General features: G+C 40.0%; 1 protein-coding gene across 19 annotated transcripts in view; it reads right to left on the bottom strand.

The window, feature by feature from the left end:
• KALRN (kalirin RhoGEF kinase) overlaps positions 1-15,047 on the bottom strand; it is a 502,830-nt gene that overhangs the window by 161,743 nt on the left and 326,040 nt on the right. For 17 of the 19 annotated variants that reach the window (XR_007166315.2, XR_007166316.2, XM_048072237.2 and 14 more), the window contains 4 exons: positions 14,655-14,850; positions 8,750-8,916; positions 3,119-3,238; positions 79-297 (listed from right to left, as the gene is read on the bottom strand). Coding sequence is in view for 17 of the 19 variants with exons in the window: in XM_048072237.2 (XP_047928194.2) it covers positions 79-297; positions 3,119-3,238; positions 8,750-8,916; positions 14,655-14,850 (702 nt within the window). In the remaining 2 variants the exon portion in view is untranslated. The remainder of the gene's footprint in view (positions 1-78; positions 298-3,118; positions 3,239-8,749; positions 8,917-14,654; positions 14,851-15,047) is intronic. The other 2 variants (XM_066999768.1, XM_048072240.2) reach the window with 1 other exon arrangement.

Consider the following 15,047-nt stretch of genomic DNA (forward strand, 5'->3'; position numbering starts at 1 on the left):
TGTTGCACTACACACTGGGAACTAAATGCAAGACTGTAGGCAACTGCCATGAAATGGACATGACACTGTTCAGCTCACCTGCTCAGAGGTTTTATAGAAGGCCACCGAAGCATTGACCAGTTTGAGCCTGTCCTCCATCTTCAGCATCAGCTGTTGCCAGTGCAGGGCCACCTTTTCAGCACATTCTCTGATGGCATCGGCATCATAATGCCCAGCCTGCAGCAGCACTTCGGCTTTCTGCTGGACCTGCAGGGCACTCTGGTGTGTCTTCTGTAAGGAAGTGGCATGAAACAGGGACTGTGTATGAGGGGAGGAAAGAGAGGTTGTACAGATGCGCCAGATTTATGGTAGAAAGGTGGAGCGAGGCGTGAGCATGGAGATGTGAGAGAGTGAAACATTTTTAGAGTTATCTCCAGTTAACAGTTACTTTCCGCAAAGCATTTTAGTTTCAGTTATTCACACACATTTACAAGGTTATTAAAGCTTGGGACAAGCAAGTACCGGCCACAATGGGCTAGCTCCACCGGACAGCTACTGCCCCATGGGGAACAACCTGAGGCAAGGGAGAGAGTCCTGGTGGATCCCTTGTGGCCGCCCCAGTGCAGGCAGCTACCATGCTGAGCTCCCACCCTGCCTGTACTCAGTGCTGACTGCATCCTACACAGTCTGCAGGCACAAAAGCAAACACCAAAGAGTTGGCAAACTATGGGCCTAATCACCCCGATTTGACTCTTGCCAGAGAGTTTGCTGGCATCAGCAGCTTTCCTCAGGTATACAATTGTCCTGTCTGCAGGATACAAAGCGTCAAGCCAGGAAACATGAGGCTGCCTTAGAGGGAACACTGCTGTACCACGTAAATTAAAGATATTAGGAATGGCTTTCATCAACAAATGTTGAAAATACTATTTGGACCATGAGGACAAAAAAACCTTCCCCATTATGATGATTTCTCTTTAGCCATATATATATATTTAACAGCATGAACTATGCCACAGATATCAGTTCAAATAAGATAGGTTTCAGACAGTACACTCACATTGGACCTATATTGTGCTACCTTTAAGGGCAGAACTCGGAGGGGAGTCAAGCTATTTTCCACATGTTTCCCCAGTTGGCTCAGTTGCAGGCAGGACTGATATATCTGCCCCATTCCCCAGCCTGCATCTGTGCCTCTCAGTTAACCAAACGGTGGTTACACCTTCCTTTGTAGGTTACTAAGGGGAAAATAGCCCCTGGCCTTTCCCAGCTCCCAAGTAATTGTGTTCAGGTTTAGCCCAATATTTGATTTTAATCTTCTGAACAGAAGCCCTAAAATCTCCTGAAGACTCCTCTGTTCTGCATCCCATTTGTAACTGCTGCTGACAAATTCTCATGTGATACATTTATGATCTAATCCTTGAACCTGGAAAGAAGCTTGAAATCATCTGGTAATACATTGATGAATAATGCAATGTAGAGAAAGCTATTAGCAAAAAAAAAAAAAAAAAAAAAAAAAGGATTAATACTTGGCAGAAACATTTAGGAAGATGTTCAAGAACAACTGGTTAAATGTAATATCCAGCTGCTTTACTGATGTTAGAGTCGTAATACTTGTTTTAAATAGACTTTAAAGGACTTTAACTGAAAACCAATTTCACATCTAGCGTGCCTTTAGAGGACTGTCTGCCCTGCGTGCTTTGCTGATCTCTTCCCCATATTGAGGTTTAAACACTTTAAATATTTAATCTAGTGTTTTCTCCCTTTGAAAACTTATTTTCCCCGTACTGTGGTGTAACCCTCTTCTCCCTCTGTGATTTGCATTTACCACCAAATACAAGCACTCGCTCAATGGCAGCAAGCTGTGATAACACAGCTGGTGGGTGTCTTGTCCCCCACCGCCGCCTGGTGATGGCTGCCAAGATGTGGTCAGCACGGCTCGGTACCAGCCAGCTCATACAGAATTGATAGAAAACTTCTTTCTGTTCCCTTAGGAGCTACAGCAGCTGCTCCTTCCTTACTGTGAGCGGAGCTAGATCAAAACAGGTCATTTACTAAGATTTAAACTCTATACTTACTAGCCACACTATAATGTATACTGACTGCTTTGAAGTTTATCAGAAGACATAAAGACAGTTTTTTCCCCCTAAGCTGGGCATCTTTTAAAATCTCCATTATGGGAATATTATTCTCATAAAGTGTTTTTTTTTCTCTTTTTTTCTTTTTCCTCAAACATATATAAACCACAGAAAGTGATTTGCCAACCTGTTCTTTGCTTTGTAAAAAGGTAACAATTAACACAGAAAACTGGGGAAGCATATGCACCTTGATAAGCAGGAACAGAAGAAAGCAATGTACCTCCTTATACACAATTGGAGCAAGCACACCCTGTGAGCGTAGGATGTGTTCATAATAGCAAGGGTACGTAAAGAACTGAGCCAAACCATGAGTTCTGAAGTCCTCTACTCAGGGGAGTTGATAACTTTCCACTTCTTATCCAAAGCACAGCAGCTCAGAGGATGTGCTATTACTCCTGCCACGTCCTGACACCATGAGGGAGGCAAATGCGTTGACTCGCTATTGGTTTTCAAGGGCCACGTCAAAGACGTGCTCCTCACAGGCAAGCAGGGGCACAAGCTCAGTTCAGCAGGCAATTCTTAAGAATCACCCCTCTTGCTTAAACCAAAGGTGTTTGAGAATGTGGGTTTGAATGAATATCTCCTCTGCCACCAACAACAGAGCCGCTGAATCAAAGATTACAAGTGAGAGCATTATCCAGAATCAAAGATATTCATAAATGAATGCTCTGAAATGATCTGACTTCATGAACCTCTACCATTTTCAGACCACTTTGTGAATTTTAATCCTATTGTTTTTCACTAAAGAAATTATCAGGAGATGTGTGAATGTCATTTTCATGAATGGAAATGCTGATATTTGACAGCAGAAGAATTAGCTGCAGATGATAAATAATTTATCTCACTATTAACCTCCAGCTGCTTTATGAGTTTAATGGTAGGTTGACTTTCTAAAATTTTTACTCCTTCCCCTCCTTCAAGCAAGCAACGACTGATGCCCAAGAGATAACCTTTGCATGCTGTTCGGCTAGGATGAAGAAACAAAGTTAATTTATTTGTATTACCTCTATGGCCAGCTGAAATTGTTCATGCTCTCGCTGGAGCTGCTCAGCTTCAGAGAGGGAGCTTGCATTGACAAGGCTTGCATTCAGCATTGATTCACCATTCCGGATCCAGCCAAGCACCTGCAAAGAAAGTATGTGCTTAAAGGATGCTTCCATACAAAGGTTTCTGTAGCCAGCTATCAAACAATGGCTCAGCCTAACCAACAGAAAGGTACTTTGCCCAGTATGGTCTCAGGCTGAATCAGTGAGCAGAAAGAAATCCTAAGATAAGGACTCAATGACAGAAATTGTCAGAGGGAAAGATCTTACTGCAGAAGCTACTGATTAAGGAATCAAATCCCAAAATATTTACGTGGATATTCAGATGGCAAAGAGCTTTCATTTTGAAGATCTGATCACAAAAATGAATATTCTCCTGTGCAAATACCCCAGGGCAAAACCACGAAGTATAATAAGGGATATTTGAAATTAAACATAAAGATCTCTCTCTTTTTCGAATTTCCAACTTGAATTATGGACCTTGCTGGGTCATGCTGCAGCTCCCTTCGTGCTTGTGTTTCTTTCATGCAAAAGTCAGAGCTTGGGGGTAAGGAGAAGATGCAGTTGGTTTCATCTGGCACGTAGTTAAGATGCAGTTGGAGTTTCTGGGTGCATGCAGAGCTAGGAAGAAACTCCATGTCTTGCATTTTATATTTAGTCAAGAGGCTGTACTTCAGGGATGTTCAGATTATTTGTAGACATGCAACGAATGCTGTTATGACTACAGAATCAAATGCTAAATGTAGGTAATTAATCTATCAAGCTCTTATTTATTTATTTAAACAGTGACACTTTCTACTATTTTAAGACGTGTTTTTGGAAAATTAACAACCCACACGCATGTGCAAGTTCTCTGCTGTGTTGGCTCAAAGCCTATTTTCTACCTGTGTGGGTGTCAAATTATTCCAATAAAGCCAGCAAGTTGCTGAATTCAATTCACAGATGCACAGGAAATCCTGACTGCCCAGGCACTGCCCTAAATTTAGCTTGTGTTTTACAAAGCTCCCAAATTGACTTTGCTGCAATATTCTACACAGTAATTTCCCTTTTGTGCCATCATTTTCACCAAGTGATCCATTAAATCATCTGAAAGAAACAGGGATTTTCTGTTGTTTTGTTTTTTATCCCTGCATCAAGTATCACCCTACTTGTAGCCATTCAGTTCCCTGTGGGGTAGAAAAATGAATTTTCCCTAGGACAAAGAAAGAGGAAACATTTACACACGTATCTGACCCTAATTTGTACAAAATTACATCTGCTCAGTACAACAGTGTGGAAGATTTCATTTGTCAGCTTTCTGTCTTTCATCAGCAGGTATTATTGATCCTGTGGGAAATGCAACAAAGATTTAAAGGAAAAGAAATTGGGTTATCATATGGCAATCTTTTTGGCTGGCATTTTCTATAATCCATCAGAGAAGAAAGCTACATTATTACCCACTACATGGTACCAAAAGCTGAAGTTAACCAAAAGATGGCTGTGTCTGGAAAAGGGTTGAGGTGAGTATATCATAAAGCAACGCATTATTTCACATTTGATATATTGAGATATATCCTGGCTTGGGCCATTTAGAGTGTAAAAAACACTGACTCTGTATGCTAAAAATGCAACAACTGAATTGTTTTTTTTTTTTTTTTTTTTTTTTCCCCAAGCAATAGAATCAGGGCGTGACGGGGTCCTCTGGGCAACAGCTTTCATTTGATCTGAAATTTTCAAAACTTGTCATAGAGATTTTGGTACAGATTTTATATAAACATCTAAGTTTCCAAAAAGTCAAAAAAAAAACAAAACAAACACAAAACCCACACTGGAAGCCTCAGTCTTAAAAAAGAAACTAAACTAGTAAAAAGCTAATAGACAACAAGTTTGAGTAAGGAGGAAGAGGGACTATGCAACTGAAAGCAGCAAGGTTTCCTCCAGTGTTAATGGATGTGCAGATCCCTCTTTACAACTGTCTCGTTAAACCAGTAATTTGCAGAATGAAGTACTCTGGGTCAGGCTCTTTGGTTCTCCATCCTGACAGTCTCTCAGAGCTCTTCTTGATCAAGGTTGCTGCCACTCCCTGTTGTGTTCCCCACTTCCTTCCCCCAGAAAGTGGGTTCAGACACTCACTGGGGGACCACGCGCTCCCTCTTCCAGGCCCAGTGAGCACCCAAACCCCAGCAGATTTTGCTTGAAAGAACTTAAACAACCCCGTTCTACCTCCAAAAGTCGAACACTTAAATGTCAGGACCTCATCTGGGATTGTATCAGCTTTTTCCAAAACAATGTTTTTCTGTTATTTTTTCCTCTTTTTGCGTGCGTGTGGTTCACATAGAAAGAAAACATTTTGTGGCATATCTAAAGCTTCCTTAAGTCTAAGTGCAAAATCTGATCACCTGCAGAGCTTTTAATTGTGCCTCTGGTTTGGAAGTAGACTGTGAAATGACTGAGAGAGAGCATTTACACATTTGTATCTGGTTAACAAGAACTTATATGGCGCTTCATACCTTTTCATTAAAATAAATATAGAAGCTGCTAATACAGCACCAAGACGCTTCTCTGGTCGTTGCATGTATTAATAGATTCACTACTATCTAGGAATGCACAGACAAGCCAATTATTTAAGCATGGTTTTAAACAGACACATCCTACAAATCACAGATTTTATCAACTTTGTAGAAGCAGTGATTAAATAATCCTGGAGTTAAATAAATCTCCAAAGACTCTTTAAAAAAGCCTAACCATTTTCTTTACAATGGAGAAGCAGAAATGCATTAACAGTGACTTACATAAAAGCCACGTCTTCCTGGAGGACAACTTCAAGGCATGGGTTCTCTAACACGGCAACCACCACAGTTCTGAAACAATTCCCACTTGCGTCTCTAATAAAACAGACTGCTTCTGGATAAGGCTCCTCCTTAATTAAATAATAGTTCCAAATTCTTATAAGATTCATACCCTGAAATTCTGACATCTTCACTGAGCACAGCATCAGAACTTACAGGAAAAAAAAAAAAAGGGAGGCACCTCATGTGCAACCTTCCTTAAGAAACAAGAGTTCTGCGTCCTGTAGTGAGTCTGTCTGCTGGTTTACTTTAGTCAGAACTCTTCTCTTGATGTTCTTAAAAAAGACTTTAAGGCCTTGATAATGATACAAGTCAAATTAGGTTGGAACAGACTTCTAAGTTTAAAAGGCAAAATAATGTAAGAGAACCTTTTACATCTCTGGTCCCTCTGAAGATTCTTTAAGAGGCTTTTACCACGAAATACACCACCACCAGCAGGGACACCTGGTAAATTTCAGCCATGTTCAAAACTGTACTCCAGTTTCCAGGAACTTTGTGACATATTTGCATGGGGAAAAAAACAACAACAACAAGAAACCCAACCCCACAATAAAAAAAGAAGTGCATTCAATATCCCTCAAATGACTGGTTTCCATCATCCTTTGGGCATATCCACCTGGAAGCAAATCTAATGCCAAAATAGCAAAAGTGGATGAATAATGGGCATGTGAAAAAAAATATACCCAAAATTCACTTAAAAACAACCTGGTAGGTAAGTATAGTGGGACACTGTGACAATATCTGGGGCTATATTACAGGAAGTTTAACACTTATCAAAAAAGAAGTAAAACCCACAGACAAGAAGCAAGGGGTTTTGGAAGCCAAATATCTGCAAGCACAGCATTAGAGGGTTTGTTTTTCAAATTGATCTCCACAACTCTATTCTACTATTACTTTTATGTAAGCAATCCATGCTCTGTAGTTTCTGTTGGAGATGTGTGGGGAAAGTGTGGGGAAATCAGTCTTGGGAAGGGTATTTCTAAATAACAAATAGTTTGTGCATCACTGATCTATACTATTTCCACTCTAAAGCAGTTCACAGAACATCTCACTTTGAATTGTTCTGCTTTAATGGCCTCAAACTTTGATTCATTGTCTTGGCATTCGAACCCTTGGTGCATATGATTTAAAGCAGAAACCCCTCCTAAATGAGACTTAAATAGATAGAGACAGTTAAAAGACTTTGTATTTCCATGAGCCATTACATCAAAATGCAAACACATGTACACGTAGCAGTCTTGACCAATTTTACTATGTCAGCAGAAGTTAACCACCGCTACAGTAGGTGTCTTGTGGCAACCAAATCTCAACTGATTTGCAAGAGTGAGTGCAATTTGGTAATGAGATCATCCATCGTCTCAGATGCATTAAAATGAAAGTGAAGGAAATTTGGACCAGACTGGAGATGAGCTACAAGCCAAAATCAATATATTTCCCAGTTTCACTAAATGGTTGGGAATATGACTCATCTACAGGAAACCAAACAGATAGGGCACAGATATATTTTAACTTGGCTCTTTTCAAGAGAAACTGTAGCTGTGGTAATTTATAGGTTAATAAGCAAAAGAGTCCTTAGCATTCAACTGAACAAATAAAATGATTCTTCACTATTGGTTTGGTGAAAGGTCACAGTAATAAAGACTCGGATAGTCCCAAGCTATGTTAAGAAAATACTAATTCAAGGCAGCTGTATGTTCTCTAACAGTAAGCATTAGATAGTTCAGTCCTAAAACCACTTCCTTTGGTTAGATTTTGATTTGTAGAATAGTAAAGCCCAGCAGATACTTGACAGCGAGGCAAGTAACATAAAGTACCTGCAGAGAGTGCTGCACTGCCACTGCATGGCTCCAGTTTATTATTTTAGTATTTAGCTATTAAGTAGTGTATAGCAAACTTTCAGAACCTATGGAAAAAAGGATTTTCTGCACATTAACATGGTGACTATGAATATCACAGGGTCTCTTCTTAAGAAGAAAGCCAAAGTACGCTGTAGAGCTCTGGAGCTTTATGAGGAGGGTCCCTTGAATTTATCACAAACACAAATCAACTACATTTTTAAAATCAAAATTCAGGAGAGTTCCATGCTAGTTTCAATTACGGTTGCAAAATATTCAAATCAAAGTGGGCTTTGAAAGCACAAGAAAACAGAGAAATGTGAGGTATCCAAATGAAATATTAGGGAGGGAAACAAGGGAGGCAGAACATGATTGCCTAAGCTAGAATGAAATCTGGAGGAAAAGCAATATTACAATACCAAGATGGTTAAGCAAATCCTAGGATAGAGACCACAGATTGAAGTTTTTATCTGACCCAGAAGATTTTAAAGGTTCCTGCAGGTCAACAGATGTGTAGCAATAACAAAAAGTGAAACTACTGTAATGCCATGCTTAGACATCACTGCTCAATTATCCTTTGCTTTGGGCCAATTCTCTGTAATAACTTCAGTCTGGATCCCAAATGAAATCATTGTACTCCCAGAACACAGGCTTTGAGGCACACTCCAGTTGAGAAGACAGGGCGTCCGTTCTGCATGGAGTTCCCATAACTATTCATGAAGCCTCACATACGCGCAGTATAAGGAACAGAGCCCTTCATTATTTGTAAAAGGTCATGATGCAATCTGTCAGCAAATTAAGTACTGCTAAGGAAAAAGGGATTAAGATTGTCCACCTAAAGGTGTGTGACTTGGCAGATAATGGTTTAGCATGTGCTGTAATGGTTGAAAACCCATTTAAGACCCTGCAGCATGGTTAAAAACTCTCACCTGCTTGACCTCAGCCTGTAGGTGCCGAAGCTGTAGGCACTGCTCTAACCTCTTGTGAGTTTGGTCAGCATTAAGCTCCAGCTCATGCTGTTTCTCGTGAAGGAATTCCAGCAGCTCTTGAACTTGTGTTGCAAGATCAATATCCTTTTCACAGATCAGCTCAATGCCTACAACAGAACAACATGCAGAGAGATCATTGCACTTATCTGCAATTATAGTTGCACAAACATTTTTTGCCACCTAACACATTGATTTGTAACTCGTTCAGTAACTCCTTCTCACTGAACACTCTCACCATCAGTATTTGGCTTGTCCAGTTACTTATTCTGCACCACTACGTCTCTTCTACAAAATAGTGTTTCTCTCGTGATCATTGCTCATCTCACCCCTCAGCATTTGACTAGCAGAACATGATTTAACCATAGCTTTGCTCAAAAACTTGCACGAACATCAAATTAAAAAAAAAGGCAGAAAAAAATCTCCCTTCATTACAGTAAATCATTAACTTATACTTTACAAACGCATGTTGAAAAGAACTTAGAAGAGGAAAACAGAAGTGGAAGAAAATAGAAAAGTGAAATAAAGTAAATTCTAGTCACCAGATTTACAATAGTGCCATGAGTACTTGGAACTCCACAGGGCAAACAACTTTTCCATCTGAGCACTTCAGGGGATCATTAACAACAATTTAGCTTAAACCAACCTGTAGTTCATTCAGAATTATTTCACAGAGTGACTTTCATCCACTCCTCACATACCAGATAAAAAAGGTGGCCTAGTACCACATTTTCTGTTCCTTGCATCTTGCATGAAAAGGATAAACACCCGAATGACCTGGCCTGATCTCACAGCTGACCCTGATTTGATCAGAGGTCGAAAGAGAGACCTCCTGAGGACCCTTCCCACCTCCTGAATTTTCTTGTGACCCTATGGGCCTTGCGAGTGGTGGTTTTATGAAATACAAACACAGAGCGTCACATCTTCCTTCTTTATTACACTGGTATGATAGCATTGGTGAGTATGTTACAAGTGTAATTGGGAAAGTTTGGCCCGGAAGAGTTATGATGTCATCCTACATTACTGTAATCCCTTATAAACTAATAAAGACCCGACTCTTCCCTTATTGAGGTCTATTGGAATTTTGCCACTGGCCTCAGTACAGGGAGGATCAGGAACCTAATAGGAAAATAATCAAATTGCTGTAATGCTGAGAAAACACTACACTTTTCTCCAAAGCCATTTGATTCCATGGAATATTAGGACATTAAAAATGAAATGTGTTAATTAGAAGCTTCTGTACAACGGCTGGACATAATTTTTTAAATCCATTTAGAAAGATTTATTTTCTTTCCCCTTTATCCTCCTCAGAGACTCGTGACTTTCATTCTCTCTCACAGTGGTATCCACAGAGGACAGTACACAAAATAAATATGACCTTATGATTGACTCTATCCTCTTTTTCCTGGTTTCTGGTTTTATCAGAAAAAAAGCACATGGGAATGCAAGGGATTGGCTTATTCCCTTTCCCGGCCAAAACAAAACAGTTTCTTCATTACCAAATAAAGTGGAATGGCCCCTGGCTTCTCATTTAAGACCTGGAAATTTAATATATGCTTCTATTCTTAGGAGTGAAGTTCCTTTCAAATGCCAGACATGAGGCATCGTTGTTACAATTAGCCTGCATATGGCTCTGTATCCTTAGGACATGATGGGCTTTTCATACGCTTGACTTCACCATACCTATAAGATATTAAATGCACAGTTTTCCTTCGTGCACACTCAGCTGGTATGGTTTTGATTGTGCTAACTCATCAGCAGCAACCAGTGAACTGACTGGGATGCTATCCAAGGGCAGCCAGCACTCCCCATGATGAATGATCTGCCCTTTCTTGCTTGTCATATGTCACACAGATTTATTCTGCCACGCCAGCGCACGCAGCGAGAGCACTTATTCTTCTCAAAGATTGGTTTGCAAATTGGAAAGCTTTGCTTTCAGAATAATTTCATACATAAAATCTTTACATTGTGTTTTGATAGACAGGAAAGCACAGCTGATTTTCTGATAAAACTGAACTCGGTTGCCATTTTTTTTCCTCATGTCCCAACCATTGCAGCAGATATCAAGTGAAGGATAATGAATTTAAATGTTTTTTTAAAAGATATTTACAAAAAAGAGTACCCACATTGGCCAGCATCCTACAAGACGTACATGAGTTACGGCTGAGCTATTTGCAGCATGGTGTACTATTCAGTGTAAGGAAGGAGTATCGTTTTTGACCTATACAAAGCTCTTTTGAAGCTCCTCTAAACCTGCTTCTTAGACCAAACTGTTACAAGCCTGTAACAGGACAGCGCAGTGTCCTCTTTTTATCATATCTATTTTCTACCCCAAAAATGACATCATAGCCAAAAAGAAACAGATTTGCATTTCCCTTTTAAGCAATGCAATGCTGGGAAAAGACATGAATTATGTTAGTTTGACACCCGGGACACAAAAGGGCTTTGAATTTACCACATAACAGCCAGTGATTGTGTAAATTACCCTGACATCAGTTTTTCAGTGTATTTCAGGCTTGGCTTAGAGAAATTGCTTCTAACACATAAAAAGCTATCTCTGTAAACCTTGAGTGACACCTGACCATGGTGCTCGTGGTGACAATGATATTAGCAATGCAAATGGACTTTAATAACAAAATAAACATGTGCAGTCAATTAATCAGCTATCAGAGTGTCGCTGCTTTTAGTACCTAGAAGCAGAATGACTGAGGGACATATGATAATGAACGACATGAATGTGTCGTCACTGCCGCTTGGGGTGAAGTGTTAAACCACCCATGAACTGTGATCCTAAACTCTCAAAAATCTCCAAGCTGCCTCTGCTGGAAACACCAGGCTCTTTTAATTTATCAAGATAGACACCCAAAAATCAGCATCAATTTTTGAGAGTTTTTGCACAAATTTTTGCACACAGATCCTCTTTAATCAGGGGATCCTTTGTTATCAGTATAGAGCTGCAATCAAACTGGAAAAACCAGAAGATAGGCTCATTGAAATAAAAAGTGATGGGGCATTAAGAAGTCCAGTCTTCTTGAGAATACTGTTGCAACATTCTCTAATGCAAACCTCTTTCCTGAAGGACACTGGTATTAGTCAGACAGGAAGACAGTTTGAAAGTACTGCTAAATTTCAGAAAACACAACTTGACTTCCAGATCTTACATATTCCCTAATGAAAACAAACATTTCTTTGAGTTTCAAAAGAGTTTTTTAACATTCAAAGAGTTATAATTCTCGTTGTGAAAAACAGGCTAATCCAAAGCAGGCTCATCCACATGTGCTGGACTAGTGGAAGGAAACACGGGACATAACCCTGTGCTGTATGGTGTTTTGGAAGTAGTGGACTTGCACAGATGTGGCACATACATGGATGCCCTGAATATCTGCATGGATTCTGACATGGTCCATTACAGGACAACTGGATTTACTGTACCCACACCACAGCGTTCATAAAGAATTCCAGGTACTCCACAGCCTGAGAATCACTGCTCCAAATATGCATGAGACGTGCAAAACTCGTGGGCAAATGTCTAAAACCTTTATGTACCTGCCCAAGATTTCCAAGTTGAAAAGGCGTCATGCTTGGAAAAACCTGGATGTAATTTTATCTGACAGGCTTACTAGCTTAAGGACCTCCAAGACAAACTCCAGAATGATCAAAATTGAATCTGGTTCCTGTGTGACACATTAAAATGAATAAAACTGAAAGATAACTGTATGGAAGGGAAGAAACCTCAGGCAATTAAGAGTGCCTGATTAGGTGGAATGTCCCTGAAAAATCACTATTTTTTTTTTGTTTGTTTGTTTTAACTTCTATGGCTATAGCTGAATTTTGATTGTAGCAGTGGTGACACTGTACGATGGGAAGCAGCAATGGCAGTTGATTTCCCAGAACCCCTACAAGTTCACAGCTCTGACAGTAAGAACAATCATCCCTTAACTTATGCACTGAGTGACTGTGATATAGGATTCAGCAAGAGGGAGTAAAATTAAATGAATTTTTTATGGACTAGAGCTTTCCTTTATTAAAATAAGAAACAGTAGGGTCCCAGGAGCAATCTCTCTCCCTTATTTTGCCATTCTCCCATCATTTAGCATTCTCTGCAAGGCAGACATGACCGTTACCTTTGATTAACTACAGTTACTCTGCATCCCCATGAGAGTTCCATTTCCTTGCCTTTGGGAGCAATGGATTTTTATCAGGTAGGCTTTATAGAAAGAGATCTTAGATAATCTTATAAAAGCATTTTAAAAGTCACTTCATTTAGCTGTTGATCTTTTGTCTGCAATAAAATAAAAAAATAAAAAAAAGCAGTCCCTGAGACTCCTGACTGTTCTCTGTTCTGGATCATATTCTGTACCTCCCACAGATTTCTACTCGTATTAAGATACTTCCAAGATGATGTACCAAAAAAAAAAAAAAAAAAAAAAAGCATACTAACTGATGTATTAGGACTAATTTGCTATCCCAGAAAGCAAGGGTGCTGAAGCACAGGGCCAGACACAGTGTGGGCAGATCTCCTACAAGCTCACACACATGGTTCACACGATGCACCGGCTTGTCTAGTTCACAACATATTCTTGTAGCAATCTCTAAGCCTCTGTTGAGTGCAGCCTGCCAAATCAGGCTGAATACTGCCAGATTTTTTTTTTTTTTAAAGGTGGGTGCCTAAGGGTAAAATGTTTGCCAAAGAATAAAACCATAAAAATCTTTTTTTTTTTTTTTTTATTTTGAAAGTGCATATGGGGAGGGAAAGAACAGGAATCGCTCTTGCTTTGCACTCTTTCCAGACATTCAAGAAGGTTAAAACACTTTGCAAGTAACATTCACTTCTGGGCTTTATGCAGTCATTAATTTGAATTACAACACTCTTTTTCCAAATGCAGAATGCAAGGATACAAAAGTCCTGATTCATAGGATGTCTTGGAAACAGAATCTTACTGCTGAGAAGCAGAGTAGAAGTACCAGACAGACTCCCAATCAACATGAATCAAGTCTGTCATTTCAGAGCACATGCCAAAGGTTTTTTGCATCCAAGTCGTCATCTTTAACTTTCAAGTGCACATCGAAAAGGAAAATTCCAGTATCGTTTATCATATTGCCTTGTTATACACAAAATAATTCCAATTGGAGCTGGCTGAAAACAAGAATTCAATTCCATGATACATTTCAAGGCTCTCATATTTGGATTCTTTTCCAGAGGGCTTCTGGATAACTAGCTCCTCTCTCCCCCCACCTCTCTCTCTCCTCTCAGCATGTCTGCACCCAGAAACATGGCACAGGGAAGGGGTACTCAAGCCTGAGGAGAACCAAGCCAGCACATCTGGTCAGCTTGCCTCTGGATAAAATCTAGTTGCAGAAAGGTTTACGAGCTTAGGAGTCTAGAGCAGCTAGAATTTATCCAGACCTGAGGTCAGACTGGCCAGCTCAAATATTCATAACTCATGACCCCCTGCAGTGCTTGTTCTGGAGTTGGTGCAAGGACAAGTGTCTTTACCCGTGCAATGTGTCTTGCCCTCTCCTCTCCCTCCATGTTGGAGCTGACAACAACCTCCATCCTGCAGCTGTAAAAGTTTCCGAATAGAACTTGAAAGTCAGCTTTACTTTCACTCTGAGTTTTGGTTTCAAAGAAACGGCAATTTCTGACATAAAATCCTGAATCCAAAAATTCCCCAAACTTATGGAACAGTTCTGGTTGTGGAGAGACAGCTACAGGCCAGAGTGGCTCATGTTAAAAGTTGATGTATTTTGTATGTAGTGGGGTACTTTCGTTTGATATGCAGGATTTTTTTTCTTGGTTTCTTTTGTTTCTTCTCATATAAAACAGAGAACAAATTTTTCTGCTGACCTGAAGCCTGGACCTCCATGATGTATTGGTGTAAATCTTGCCCTTGTTGGATGACTTCAAAGGTCATGTTGTTCATGGCCAATTTCCGCTCAGTGTGACGCTGCAAACGTTGCTCAGCCAGAGTGAGGTCTTCAGTATTGAAATCATTCATTTGTCTCAGCAGATCTTCATTCCAGGCATCTAACTCCGCTGTAACCTTAATGGGCAGAAGATAGACACCATAAGCACTCAAGAGCAATGAAAAATCTTACTTTCAAACTGTGTACGGATCACTGAAAGACTTCACATTTTGACTGTGATCCAGAAACCCCCCAAACCACAGCCTCAATACACTCTAGATTCTGCCCATTTAATGGTCACAATTAACATTTTACTTAGGTAAGGATCCACGAA

This window comes from Anser cygnoides, chromosome 6 (assembly GCF_040182565.1).
Source record: "Anser cygnoides isolate HZ-2024a breed goose chromosome 6, Taihu_goose_T2T_genome, whole genome shotgun sequence".
In the NCBI taxonomy this organism is placed as follows: domain Eukaryota; kingdom Metazoa; phylum Chordata; class Aves; order Anseriformes; family Anatidae; genus Anser; species Anser cygnoides.